Below are 15,033 nucleotides of genomic sequence, written 5' to 3' on the forward strand. Positions count from 1 at the left end.
AGAAGATAGGAAATTGTAAGTTTAGTCAGAGCTGACTTTCAAACCACATCATTTATTCAGAGTGAAAACACCTTCTTACCTTCTGCTATTGCAGACTGCTGAGATGGGTAGAATACAATGATCTTGTCTTTAGAAAGGTTGGTAACATCAGACTGAGGCTGGGCAGAGTCTTCTCGCATATTAAAGAATCCAGTCCATAGCCACACTCCAGTTAATTTTTTTTTAATTCTATCATGGTAGAGACTGCAACCAAATAGCAAGACAGATAGTTGCTCCCATTAGTTGCTATCTATGCAACCCCACTACTTGACAGTAACAGCTTTGGTACACTCCTGCCTGTTCACCTTTCTCACAGTATCTCTCCGAATTCTCCCATTTCCTTCACTTTCAAAACAGTTTCCTTACCTTTCTGCCACCACATATGGAAAAAAAAAAAAAATCCACCTCACTAGCTGCTCAGGCCCTGTGTTTTTCAGAAAAGCCCCTCTGAGCCTCTCAGCTCATAAGGAGCCCCCTGGCTTAAACATCCCCTGGAATCATAGAATATGCTGAGTGGGAAGGGATCCATCAGTATCATTGGTTCCAGCTCCAGCCCAGTGCCCAAGCAGTCTCTGGTAACAACACTATAGACATTTCATTTGACATATTTCTCTAGGTCATAAAATCATTTAGTTGGGAAAAGACCTTTAAAATCATTCAGTCCAACCATTATCCAACATTTCCAAGCCATGTCCTTAAGCACAACATCCACACATCTAAATACCTCCAGGGGTGCTTATTCCACCATGTCCCTCAGTAGCTTGTTTCAGTGCTTGACAAGCCTTTCCATGAAGAAATTTTTCCTAATACCCAATCTAAACCTTCCCTGGCATAACTTGTGGCAGTTTCCTCTCATTCTATTGCTTGTTGGCTGGGAGAAGAGGCCACCTTGCTACACCCTCCTTTCAGGCAGTTGTAGAGGGCGATAAGGTCCTCCCTGAGCCTCCTTTCCAGGCTAAACAACCCCAGCTCCAGACCCTTGTCCAGCTCCACTGTCCTTCTCTGGGCTTGTTCCAGCACCTCAATGTCTTCACTGAAATAAGGGGCCCAGAACTGGACACAGAACTTGGGGTGTGGCCTCACCAGTACTGAGTACAGGGGGACAGTGACCTGGTCCTGTGGCCACACTCTTCCTATTACAGGCCAGGATGCCACTGGCCTTTTTGGCCACTTGCACACACTGCTGGCTCATGTCAACAGCACCGTAGATGCTTTGCCACTGTGCCATTTTCCAGCCACTCTGTCCCCAGGCTGTAGCACTGCAGGGGGTTATTGTGACCCAAAGACAGGACCTGGCACCTCACACATCTGGCCTTGAGCCCATCAACCCAGCCTGTCCAGAACCCTCTGCAGAGCCTCCCTACCCTCCAGCAGATCAACACTCCCACCCAACTTGGTGTCATCAACAAGCTGACTGAGGAGGCCCTGGATCCTCTCACCCTGAATATCGATAAGATGTTGAACAGAACTGGATCACTACTAATAGATGAGACACTTGAGGGCAAAAATTCCTTTCAGCATTACAATGTAATAGACTTCCAACAACACCACCAATAGAATAGCAAACCACATGAAAGCACCATGACTATGACCAAGACTGTCCCAGGACTTAATTTCTCAAAGTTATGAAACACATCTCGGGCTGTGCAACATCTGTGAGACCAAGGTATCCCTTCCTACCACTGCAGGGACAGCAATGTACTTCCTGGCTACATCAAAGAAAAGAAGTCAAAAATAGTGGTCAAGTAACATCATTTAGTAAAAACGTTTATGCTACAACTTCCAGGAGTTAAGAAACATTTCAGATACATCTGAACAATAACAAATGTTATTAGGCTGTTTTTGTAAAAGATAGGAGGGGAAAGTATGAGAAAACTTGTAACAAATGTCCGTGACATATTGGGCCCAGATGATTATCTATGCTTACATATTCTTTGGAGGATGTTGGTTTATTTACATTATGAAAGGCTTACATGGACTAGATCTTAGTTCAGATCAGCACCACACATGAGAACACTCTGCAAAACATTAACTAAGTGAGCTGGAAGCTCTGATATGTTTCTGACATTGTATAACACCAGATTTTTTCTAAGTTAACTCTCACTGGCTTACTCCTGCAATTTCCCTTGATTATTGTCCACTACAGCCTTACAAACCAATAGGAATTATTTCATTGCCATGTTCAATACTATGGCTTCCTCTCTTTTTGTGTTACCATCACAAGGACAGTGGGAGGAGAACTATTCTCTCTACCTTCAAAAGAAGTTCTGGTGCCATGGGTACTTGCTGAATTGAAATGCTTTCTGCACTTGGCATATTAAGCCATTCCCTAATACAGCAGGCAAACAATAATTAAGATAAAGACTTAGGTATATGAATAACTTTCACTATGCATTAGACTTCACTCAAGGGTTAATAATCTGCCCAGGGTTGAGGTCTGTGTGAAATGTCAAGATTTGTCTGAAGCTATAAGGGGGGGGGGAAGGTGGTGTCTGTCCTAGCTTTCAACACCAGCAAATAAAACACCTTATTTTAACAAGATCACAAAGCAGAGCAATGCAATGTTGTTGCTACCACAATTTTCTGCCTGAATGTGTGTCTATATGTATAATAAAATTAATCATTTTGTCCACATCAGCTTTCTTCAGGAATGTGACAATATCCAATTGTAAAAAATATCAACTTGCCTCAGAACCCGAGGCAAGTTGAGGAGAATTCAGATTTTTTAGTGTTATAGTGATAAGCACCCTTTTCTCAGAAGCGCATTTTTGTCCTGTAAATAACATTGCTGTATTTGATTCAAAAACTTTTGGGCAGGTCCAGGCAATATTAGATTGGAAGCTGTGGGATGTGGTGTATCTTCCAACAGCCAGAGTGAGGAACAAGGAGCCAAGACATACTTGCCTTGCTAACTCGTGTGCCTTTGCTTTTCCTCAGTTTACCCTCAATAGCAGTCTTCTAATAACAGCTTGCTTTAATATTTGCAAAACACACAATGCATGCCACAAGGCTTGACATACATGAGAAAAGGCTTAACTGAAAACTTCTCAGACTAAATGCTTCAGTTCAAATTAGCAATTTGCATTAGAATATTTCACACACACTTCAGGCTAAGTTGTATTTCAAACTAACATAACTTTTTGCTCTATGATGAGAATAAGAGGACTCCAGTAGGAAGTACACACATCAGCACTTTCTTCTCCCTTTAAGCACAGAGCAGGCTTTGAAGTAGCAACAAATAAGAACAGGTGTATTTTGTAAACAAATTTCTATATCAACTTTCAAGAGTACCCCGCAAAGTGATTAAAATATTCATCTTCGTTATTGTACAGAGTAACATAAATAAACAATTTTTTTTTGCAAAGATATTAGGTTGATCAATTAGGCCTATTGCAGAAAGACTTGAATTAGTCTGATTAGTCTCAGCTACTTAAATTCAGAAGCAGATGCCTCACTTTGCAAGAGCGGTGATTAAAGGCTGCATTCACAAAAAAAAATTGGATTACGCACACTTAAGACAATACCTACCATTTTTCAGCTCTCCCCCTCACAGCAGATGGCCCATACAATTACTGACTTGAAAAAAGTCTCACTAGAACTCCTCCAAAGCTCCCTTCACTTTTTGAGGCAAAGGTATGTACAAGTCAAGACATTTTTCAGAAGTTCTCCTCATATTAAGATTTATCACACAGGTCAAGAAAACCATTCATACAGGGCTGTAAGTCAAAATACAGCGCCTGCACATTCCCAGAAGAGTCACCCATATGGCTAGTAGCAGCAAGGGAGAGGCAGAATAATAACATAAGAGCCTTGGCAGCAAATAAAATCCATATCTCACCCTCATAGCACTCTAGCCAGCACAAGCAAGTGAGAAAGCCAGGACTGAGAGATACAAAATGGCTCATTATCTACCCCAGAAGGCACAGCACTGCCAAGCTGCTCTTTATCAAGTCCTTAACAGGTGTAAAATTAGCACTTGTTATTAAAGACAATGGAGTTACATGTATTGCCAGCAGCTGAAGAAATGTGCTAGAATTGTTTTCACCTCCAGTTAATTTGGTGCCATTCAATAATGTGCACGAAGCCCGTAAATTAGCGAAGTGCCTCCTGAAGCATGGCAGGGAGCTAAGGAGTGTGTGAGCATCCTTTATAAAACAGAGGTGATTTCCTGAATGAAGGAATGAGGACCAAACCCTCTTTTCATCAATACTGATGTACCTTCAAACAAACTGCATTTACCTGAGTGTGCTCTCAGGTAAACCTGTGCCAGCGTAACCTGTAACCAGAATCTGGAGCTGTCAGGAATCCTCGTAAGCAAATGCCAGGACAGTGCTGTTTTCAGCTTTTCTTACCATACAGAGCACAGAACCACTGGCTGCACTGATATTCTCTCTTCTCAGCTACTTACAATTCATTCCTGGGAATAAAGCACAGAAAGGTGTTATTTACTGAGAACAGCAAAACCCTATTCCAGATGTATCTCATTATAGGCAGATCTCATTATAGGCAGATGACCTCAGGTTTAAGACAAGAAGTCACTGAATCACTCAGGACTGTGTAGCTTCATTGTGTATTTTTCTGTTCTAATGCCATGCTCAGCTCTGAAAGCAAATTATTTAGATAAATACTGCACATAGGAATGCATCTAACTGCTGAGCTCTATTATTCAATAGCACTGTACATCTCACCACTCTCCCCCTTTCCGCAGTAACTGGGAGAAGGGTTGGCCAACATCAAACAAATCTGATCAAGGACAGAAATCTCAGTGATAATTACATTCCCACAGGGTTTCATGAAAACTGGCAGTGAGATAGAGGAGGAAATTAACTCCTCCACCAAGGGGAGGCAAGTCAGGCATCTCGCTATCCCTGTGGCAGCAATTGGCCAGGCAGCCAGCACACAATTTGCTCTGTACTAGCCAAGGCACACGCTGCCTTTTGTCTGCAGGGACTGTCACTGGGAGCATGTCAGGAGATCAACTTTAGTGGGAGGGAGTTTTAAGTCCAGAAGAAACTGTGCTAATCTGCTCCTCCTGCCAGACACCATGCGCAGCCTGAAGTGCAAGCCATGGGACAAAGCTCTGTTGTTTTAATATTAATATATTACTGGTGTGTGGGAATGGTGCTGGTCTAGTGCAGAACAATCAGCTCAGAGAGAGTTACTAATAGGTACAGGTTCTCTTCTGCTCTAGTGTTCTGCAGTTTTCCTACTGTCATTTTATGATGCAGTCAGAACATGTCTGAAACACCCAAAATAAAAAGCAAACTGTTTCTATTCAAAAGCTTTTGGACAAGTTCAGGTTTGGACAAAATGGATACCTGTTTGCTAAGGTATGAAACATCTTACCACTGTTTTTGGTTCATCATGCATCTTAGAGAGGCAAAATTCAACATAAAGCAAATAAAAAGAGCAGTTTCTTTTTATACAGAGCAAATCTCCAGCTCTTGTTGGATTGATAGGTGTGGTGAGTCACCAGCACATTGCCAGGGCTGTCAAGTTGTCACTTTAGCTGGCTGCAGTACAAAGCTGAGTCCTTCCACATGGTCACCACTCCCCTCTCTGCGTGCAAATAAAGACTACAGCCTTTTCACTCCTTTTTCCAAATGTACAGGGAAATCTGTTATTTCTTCATCAGTCTCGCATCCCCCTGGGCAATGGGAGTGCTCATCATCTGATGCATGTAAATGCTAACAAAACTCCCATCTTGACATTAAATGGTTTAAAACCTATAAAATGGCAAATGCAGCGTATTAATGACAAAAACTGGCAGGTTTCAGGTGGCCTACAGCATTCTGCCATGCTGGCAGGGACATCTGTGACATTGCTAAGCTAGCCCTGGGACTTCTCAAAGACTGGGAACTAGCAGGAGAACTTGAATTATGGTCTGGTTGCCACAGATATTTCTGTCAACCAGTGGAGCTGCTCAGTCATGCACTGACCCTCCCCAGCCTACGTGGGTGCACTTCAGAAAGGCAAAGGAGCAGCAGGTTCCTTAGAAGAGTTCGTGCCAGTGTGCTGCAGGCTGGCAAAACTCATCACTCGCTCGCTCTGATAAGACGATAGCACAGCAAAGGCAAGACTGATGCAACACCTTTGTAAACACAGAGCCACGCTGGCTTTGTTGAAGTATTGCCACATTTTAAACGTACATACAAACAGCAGAACTACTGCAGCATGTTGTAGGGGTAGGCTGCAGCCAAATCACCCCCTGCAAAGCATCAAGGGCTTTGTGTAAGCAGCAACACGAGTGGCAGCCACTAGAAATGCATGCAACACTTGCATTGGTCCTCAAGTGCCGCCAGCAGCCTTGCCCCTCAGTTGCCATCAGCTGGAAAACTATTAACCAGCTGCATCCATGCAAAGAGCAGAGAGAGGCTTTTGCCAGGGAGAGGGAGGCAGGGCCCTAGCGTTTCCAAAGGGTCCCAGTTAGCTTGCACACAGTGCTGTCAGACTGCTGTGCTCCTTTCCAGCCTGATTATTAACATTGCTAATGGGGAGAGGCCCTGGAGGACAAGGACTGTAGAGCTGCATGCCTGGTGCACACAGAGCCAAGATTCCTGGCCATATTCCCAACATATACAGACCTACATTAACGGATTTTATAACATCAGAGATTCAAACAGCACATCCACATTGTGGAGGGGTTAATTTTACAAAAAAATTTCAATCCTATATTTACAATTTACATACCTGAAAAGGGATCTTTAGTTGCTATAGTAAGCTAGTCAGTGTGGTGTCAGTATATTGGAAGACTTTCCTTACCTAGATCTGGATAGATTTCCTATTTCTCATTTTGGAGGAAACATAAGTGAGACGTGATTGAAATTTAATGCTTTAATACTATTTCAAATCTTGGTTTGTGTTGGGTCACCCATCTATCAAGGACAACCCCATTGAGAAACTTCATTACCATTACACAACTAATAGTAGACTGCACTTACAATAGGATTATTAATAAAGAAGAGCAGGAAGAAAAGGGAGAGAGAGTTTAGATACTAAAGAGCAGATCAGAGACCAAGTGAGGCATCCAAAGAGGAAACAGCAAGAATTGACAATGTCCTACTGAGCACTTAAAAACCGAGAAAAGGAGAAAACAGGGAAACCTTGTGTTTGCAAGTGTGTTAGAAAATGTCTACATCAAAGCTATACATAGGGGATTTGCAAATGATTTGTGGTATGAGGCTGAGCAGAAATGTGACCAAAGATATAAACAGGGGAGCAACACACTCAACTCCCTTGTGCTTGCCAGAACGAACAGCTTTGCAAAGTGCACAGTCCATGTACTGGCATTTTCTTCCATTATGGATGTATTTGTATACATCTTTACATTTTCTTCCTTCTGCTTCTCTCCCCAAAAGCTGAATCAAAGCTCTCCCTCATTTCCTGTTGCATAAGTAACATTATCTTCACTTTGAAAACTGAGCAGTTTGAAAATGTCAGCCCATTGGAGCCTGTCTGTAGGGTTTCAGCTGCCACAGATGAATGTTTTTCTCTGTATTCAGCAAAGGACATTGGAAGAGACGTATTTTTAAGAACTTTTATGAGCTCAGTTTGAAGGCAAACACAGTAGTCCACTTTGTCCTTCCCTCTTATTCCCTGTCTATTTATGCTAAAAAATGGTGTTTGTACAGCACTTAGGCCCATGAGAGTGAAGCCTTTAGGTACAAATGTAACTCATTTAAATGGTAATATACAACAAAATGAGTGGCACTCTTCAAAACAAGCAGCATGTGTAAGTGTATCTCTGCCAGGTGCTGACAAATGGAGGGTCACGGTTGCAGGCAAAGGGAAAGGTCTCGGTGAGACAATATTTAAAAGTCAGTTTTTCCAGTCAAAGGCCAAACTCTAAAATGTCTGCTTATTTCTCTACTGCCTATGCCCTGAAGCACTGTGCCTGCGTCCCAGAGACTCCACATGAGGACTCCAAAGGTATTTCCTATACAAGGTCAGATCAATTAAAATGGGCTTTAAATAGAGTCACGTGAGCCATGTGCAGGAACTCCACAGCCTGATTAGATCCCTGACACACTGAAGGGCAGAGTCTGAGACAATCTGCTGACCTCGGGTCGGAAAGCCAGATAACAAGGAGGCAGGACCTGCTTTTTCCCTACCCTGGGAATGAAGGCTTTGCTCCTTCTGGTCATCTAATATTGCTTTAACACCAGAGATGCCAGGAGTTAACTAGTGACCTGGTTCTTTTCCTACTGAAGTTAACAGCAGAATTCCAAAACCTAGTCTTTCAAAATTCAGGGCAAGCTCTTTTAGCTGTCCCAGCAAGCCCAAGCAGGAAAGGAGCTGCTGCTGCTGCCATCCTTTTCCAGACCTGATAGGAAGCTCCCAAAGAAATGTTTACATTAAAGAAATAAATGAAGCAAAACCTTTGCAGAGTGAAGTCATACTGGCTCATGCCAGGGCATGGGCTGTCCACTTGGAAGACAAAGCAAACAAAACCTCAGAGAGACCTTCTTACAACGAAGATTTGAAAGGTCCTAATCTCAAGAGGGAATATTGATATAAAAGTGCAGCATGTGAATTATGCTACTAAATAAGCACTGATGCAGTGTAGAGATGGCAGAAATATTATTTGTGTCTGCTGTAAGAGCACCCCTTTACTCTCCACCCCACAGTGAGATGCAGTCTAGTGAAACCTGCCCTTCTGTCTCATATCAGGGTCCCAGGAAAATACTAAAACCAGGCATGACCTGTCTCAATCTAAATTCAGAAGCAAAAGACATATAAACAAGGTTAAAGACAGGCTGCTGAGGGAATGCATCACCTGGAGTCCCTATGAGGGTCGCTCTGAAATATTCCCCTCCTCTTGGCTACATGCTCCAGCTGTCCCATCCACTCTCTGCTTGTGGGGAGGCTCTTGGGAAGGGAAACAAGGAGTGAAGCCATTGGCTTCCCCGTAAGCTACTCTAAGGTCACCGTCATGCCAAACACACCCCGTCATCCAGCAGTTCCCCTCAGGTCTGATAATAAATCTCTGAGCATTTACACTGTCAAGGGTTATGTCTTATTCTGTGTATTCCACAAGCATATTTCTGCAAGCCAAATTCTGCATGAAGCCATGAGACGCTACACACAGGAGCAGCCTGGAAGGCAGTTTCTGCTTTCTAATTTGCACTTGTGAATTGCACATCAATATCTTTCCTTTCTCCCAAATACCACTGATAAATAACATTATTTTAGCAGGATTTTCATCTGGTGAAAGTCAAGGTAGCTCTGCTGAACAACTGCTAAAGGAATTTACACCATCTGAAGCCCTGGAGCAAAAAAAATATCCAAGTCAGTGGGATATAAGCCAAAATTGGAGTGTTTTGCTGGATACAGACCAGATTTACTTGCTTGCTTAAACAGGTGCCGAAGTGCCGTAGTGAAGTGGGTCCCAAATATGAAAGCATTTTTTATTTATGTCCACTTCTGCCAGCTTGGACATCTGATACAGAGGTCATCTTATAGCTAACATTTTTTTGTCTTAAACCCTTCCTATAGCCACACTATAGAACAGCTGCCTGTGGAGTTATGTTCCACACATAAAAATAAAATGCAAGTGACTGGAAAACGTGGGTTTGTAACTAGAAAGAGAATACAAGGGTACCTTGAAATAGAAATAAATGAAACATTTTCTGCATGCTGAGAAAAGAACTCTCAATCTTTTATTTCTACTGCATTCTCTTTTAGTACTGATATTTCAATTTTGCAGTTACAGTGTCCTAGAACTGCCTTAGCTGGAACTGGTTATACCAGAAGCACTGTATGGGAAAAGGGTTTACACAATGCATTAAACAAGTTTTTGTCTACAGAGCATCTTATTTCTCTATAGGGAATCTATGTTTGTACTAACTGCAATTCCAAACACTTGAAGCAATGTCCCCAGCCTGAAATCCCATCTCCCAGGAGTAGTGTTATGTATTGAACCATGATCATTGAATGGGAAAAGGCAAAACTAAGCTTGGAGACCATGTCCAGAACACAAGCTCCTCCTCACTTTCTCCAGTCCCTGGTCACCAGATGACAGTCCTGCCTTCTCACTTGATTTCTGTTCCAGTCCATACTTCATCTCCTCCTGAAATAGGCTTGACCATGTGGGGACCTCTCCTCTCCTTGTCCCTCACACACAGGCAAGTTCACCTGTGGCCTCCTTGTGAAACCTCGTGAGATGTGAAGTTTGAGGAAAAGGGAATTTGTGTCCCTCAGATTTAATCTATAAGCTTTGAATCACCATTGCACTGGTTCCAAAAAACCCAGCAGCTGTCAATAATTTTTTTCCCGTGTTGTTGAGAAATAGGTGTGATGCGAGCTGCTTGATAAACTGGGCCATCAAGGGACCAAGAAAGTGTTGCCCCAGCAAGGAGAAGGTGAGGGATTTAATGGGAAGAACTGCAAGCAAAGGAGAAAGAATTCCAGTGTGAACTATCCCTGCCAAAAGTTATTCAGGCAGCTCTCCAAAGCCAGTGGGTTTCTAAAGTTTTATTTGATACCGTAACAAGCTCAACACAGTAAGGTGTTTGGGTGCACAATTTAATGGCTATTTTAAACCATTACATTTAAATAGACAAGGAATGAAATAAAGCACCCAGTTTCATTTTGAAATTATTATGTGTAATCTGATATAATTAAGTCTTTGTAAAATAGACTCAAATAATAAACTATTTATTTGTATAAGTTTTAGCTGGACAGAACTGCAACAGCTAAAACAGTAAGCTAAAAGATTATCTCAGCTCTTGAAAGATAATTTACTACACTCAACTACTTATAAAGAACTCTATTTGCATAGGTAAAACTGTATTTCATTCATCAGTGCCCCACCTTATTTTGCATCTCAGGCTTGTTTTGTGGCACCGAGCCAGAGGCTAAATGCATTTAATATGCATATTATTGCCATGTTGACGTGGAACTCAGTAGCCCTGAAATGTCTCATTTGTTCCTTTGTGGCAAACGTAACTATAGTTAGAAACGAAGGAGAAAATATCAAAGGAGGCAAGTCTGATCAGCAAACACTATACAGGGGAATATTTAAACAAATTATCAGGTTTATGGAAACTGGGATGGATGATTAGCAACTTGAATTTTTTTTTCAGAGGACTGTAATATTGCCAGGGTGGGGGAGAAACAATGAAGACATCCAAGGAGAGGATGAGGTGTCTGGCAAATAAATAAAAGAAACAAAACCCCTTGGGTCCATTCAAGATGGTGTTAGAGGCTACCCTGAGGAAGAGTGTGTGCCCAGCCTTGCTGTGCCCAGGGCTCAGAGGTCCCACAGGTCACCTCATGCTGCCACAGCACCCCTGAGATGTGCATCTCCAGAGGACAGTGCAATGGCACCAGTGCAGAACCAAATGCCAACTGCAGAGCTCATCATGAATAAATGCTCTTTTTGCCATCATGTTAGTGGAGGTCTTCCCTTTTGCTAATAAATATTTGTTCCACAGCATGCTGCTGGTTTTTTTTAATTATTTTTATTTATCTAATCCTTGCTCTGAAAAGCCCACAATGTATTGAATCACTACATGGTTTTGATTCTATATTTAAAGAACTGTGACTTTCTGCACACAGAAAGTAAATTTAGATGGAATTTACAAGTTAGTAAATATAGCTGGTATTCGAGGGTATCAGCAAAGGGATCCTCCAGAAATTCTAGATGCCATATTCCCTTGCATACAACCAGACACAGTGCCAAGTATCAGTGAACAAACATAGTGCACCCTTTTCCAGGGATAAATGAGAGGGATAGAGAATGGCACTCTTTGTAACCCTTGCAGTCAAAAAGCTATTTAAGTATCAAACTCTTGCTCTGACTATCCTACTGCTCCAGATGCAGAATAAGGAGGAAGGAATTTACCCCACCTCACAGGCTTCTTGTGAGGGTAAGAAAACAGTGCATGGATGCCATGCAGTTAGGGATACCTAAGGAGAGAAAAAGAGGGAGGGGAAAACTTCCCACAGATCTGCCTTTTGGCCAAATGGCTGGAAAACACTGGAGCTGGTGTCACTAGAAGCTCAAGCTCTACATTAACCCTGTCTGGGAAGCTCCAGCCAGCACCAGGAGCTGAGGACCAGGCACAGCTGCTGTCCAGCCAGGGAGCAAACACAGCAGTGTCACAGAGAAATGAACATAGCAGGTTGCCATGATGGACCTGTGGGGCCCAGGGCTTGATTCCACTTCCTAATCTTCTTGTGATTCCAGCCCCATTTTTAATTGCTTTTTCTCATCAGGGAAAACAAGTATGTGAGCCGCAGGTCTTTGTTCTGTAAACTATCAAGTGCTAAGAGAATATAAGTATTATCACTGCTATTTATTTCACCCTTTGGTGTTTTGTCTCTCTTTCCTGATTGGTTTATGATGACGAATGTCAGAACTCTGTTCCCAGTTATACACCTCTTGGGCAAGGAGACAATGCAATGTGACATTTAAAACAGTGTACCAGAGACCATCCTCTCTCTTCTGAATACTAAAATCACATACACAGCAAAAAGCATTCATAACAATAGATGTATCTTTTATTCACAGATAAAAACTGAAGCAAGCTGTTATAATACATATTTATACAAAGGATTTGAAAAAACCATAAAAAGGAAGATGATTAGAAAATATGATTCATTATGAAATGTGGTATTACATACACTATTAAACCTTTTCAAAAGTATTTGTTTGGCAACAATTTATCAATAGTTTCCACACTTAAGTGGCCTCCTTCAAAAAAGCACAAATCTCATGCAGCATGTATAAACTTGATCCTGAGGGTTTGCCTTCCTTAGAAAAACTGTAAAAAGATATACTATTTGTCTTAAAAGTTCAAAATGCAAATGCTATATTTATAGTCAAAACTATATAAAAATATGGACCTAACTTAACATTTACAAAAACATTTTGCTCCTTTTTTTTTTTTGCTTGTTTTATGGTTTTGGTAATAAACATAACTCTCAATTCCTGCAGTCAGAGAGGAAAAAAGAAAACCAAAACAAACCACAGTGCCCTTTGTAGACTTCCTCACATAAAGTTTAAGACTCCAAAAAAGACCAGGTCTGTGAAAAGTGAGGTTAGTAACCAAGGAAGTAGGTAAGCAGTTAATATATATCTATATATGTATATATAAAATGGAAAACAAACATTTATTTTGATCTGAAAAAGTAATAATACAAAACCTGAAGGTAAAACAATCATCTCAAAATGCCATAATACTCCTTCTCAATAGATAAATGTTCATAAAAATATCTTGAACCCTAACCAAGAAAACAATTATAATACAATTTTAATTCTGCTACATAAAACAGCTTTTCTATGAAACAAGAAGGCAAGTTCAGGTATGAAAACATAATTTACTTATTGCTTTTGCTACAATGTTGTTTGTTTTTACATATAGTCATAAATACACTATACAGTATAAAATATTTCGTAGGAATACATTTTGTGGTCTGCTTAGGTTTGCTGGCTTTAATTCTAGCACCAAATACAAAAATGAAAATCAAATGAACTTTAAAGGCACTTCCATTTCATGTTTGTTTGTTAATTAACATCAGGGTTTGTACTAAATTTCTTGGCTTCCCTCTGGTAGAAGCAATACTTGATCCTACTTTTACCTTTGTACAGCTCAGGTCACGTTGAGGCACCAAATTATTTATGAACATTCCCATTCCTCAGCTGTTTCTTTCTCTTACAACATTCATTGTTGCTTTTTAGTCTTCACCTTTCCTCCTTCACTTCCCAGCTACTTTATCCGTTTACTTCTTCATGTCGGACGACCCAGCTTCACTTCCCTCAGTCCCTTGAAAAACCTCTCTTCAAACCTCCACCTCCCGCACTCCATCCTGCGCATCGCTTATCCCGATATCGAAACACGTCACTATCATGATATGTGACTTGCACAGATTTACACACTGCTCCAGTTCTTCTGTCACTTGTTCCAGTGCCTCCAGGTACTCCTGTGACTCCTTATCAAGATCAGGATCCACTTCAACTGTCAGACAAAAAAGTACTGAGTAAGAGAAACAGCTTATCATAAATATTATTCTATCACAAAGCAGCCAACAAGGTAGAGTAAAATTTAGTTTCTCTTGAACTAAAGTCCCTCCTTTGTTCAGCAGATACAAAACTCTGCCTTGAAGCTCCAGTTATGCACAACACTCAGTCTGGGAACAAATCTCATGCCTCAATTTCCCAGCTCTAACATGGATATGGAAACATTTTTTTTTCCTTCTTTGCAAAGAATAATAATAAAAGACTAATAAAAATCACATTTAATATTAATGGCACCATTTTAATGTTCTCTTCTGGTTGGTTTGGATGGGCTTTTTGTTTAAATAACATATGACAGAAACACAGATTGAGTCACAAGTCAATTCAGCAAAATATCTTAGCAAGTGATTAAGTTTTGCAGTGGGACTGTTGACATGCTGGAAATCTGTTAGAGGCCGATCATACTGCTGTTTTGGCAAAATACTTACAGTCTTCTTTCCACTTATTTGGATCCATCATCAACCTGCACTTTGTCTCTTCCAACTCTTCCTTCAAAAATTCGTGCTTTGCCTTTATTTCTCTGATTCGCTGCTGACGCCTTTCTAGTATCTTCAGCTTGGTATGGAAATACATCAGACCCTTTTAAGACACAGAAAGACCATTCCATGAATTTTCCTGTTGTGAGCTGGCCTATAACAGTCTGACAAAAATTGCTCTCAGCTCACTACTTGTAAGAGAGAGCAGGTGGGTTGTTTTATTTGGTTGTGGGGTTGGTGGGGTTTTTATGGGTTTTTGGGGGGTCTTTTTATTTGAAGTTTACATTAATGGATTTTAATCTAGAGGAACTGCAAGCTACATCACTTGAGCATTTGTTGCACTTCTCTGAATTAGCAAGCATCTCTTAATACATTGTGAAATTACTACTGTTTGTAGATATTTTTTTTCCCAGTAGTGAAAATGATAAACACAGCCTAATGATAATGTTAGAGTTACAGTTAATACTAAAACATGAATTTTTATTTTCTAAAAAGCAT

General features: G+C 41.0%; 2 protein-coding genes and 1 long non-coding RNA gene across 13 annotated transcripts in view; all 3 read right to left on the reverse strand.

Annotated features, from left to right (window-relative positions):
- Positions 1-3,996, reverse strand: part of LOC137475215 (uncharacterized) — a 48,300-nt gene extending 44,304 nt beyond the window's left edge. For 7 of the 11 annotated variants that reach the window (XR_010999751.1, XR_010999749.1, XR_010999750.1 and 4 more), the window contains exons 1-4: positions 3,878-3,996; positions 3,568-3,755; positions 1,997-2,057; positions 80-243 (exon numbers count right to left, since the gene is read on the reverse strand). This is a non-coding gene — a long non-coding RNA (uncharacterized lncRNA). Of the gene's footprint in view, positions 1-79; positions 244-1,996; positions 2,058-2,734; positions 2,813-3,567; positions 3,756-3,877 lie in introns of those variants that run through there. The other 4 variants (XR_010999752.1, XR_010999754.1, XR_010999747.1 and 1 more) reach the window with 4 other exon arrangements.
- ASPG (asparaginase) overlaps positions 1-15,033 on the reverse strand; it is a 324,997-nt gene that overhangs the window by 140,526 nt on the left and 169,438 nt on the right. The gene's annotated exons all lie outside the window — the stretch shown is intronic.
- The window catches only part of KIF26A (kinesin family member 26A), a 96,490-nt gene continuing 93,982 nt past the window's right edge, over positions 12,526-15,033 (reverse strand). Inside the window, exons 15-16 of the mRNA XM_068192277.1 lie at positions 14,488-14,638; positions 12,526-14,000 (exon numbers count right to left, since the gene is read on the reverse strand). Coding sequence (XP_068048378.1) covers positions 13,825-14,000; positions 14,488-14,638 — 327 coding nt within the window. The 3' untranslated portion in view covers positions 12,526-13,824. The remainder of the gene's footprint in view (positions 14,001-14,487; positions 14,639-15,033) is intronic.

The sequence above is a fragment of the Anomalospiza imberbis genome, chromosome 6, assembly GCF_031753505.1.
Source record: "Anomalospiza imberbis isolate Cuckoo-Finch-1a 21T00152 chromosome 6, ASM3175350v1, whole genome shotgun sequence".
Taxonomy (NCBI): domain Eukaryota; kingdom Metazoa; phylum Chordata; class Aves; order Passeriformes; family Viduidae; genus Anomalospiza; species Anomalospiza imberbis.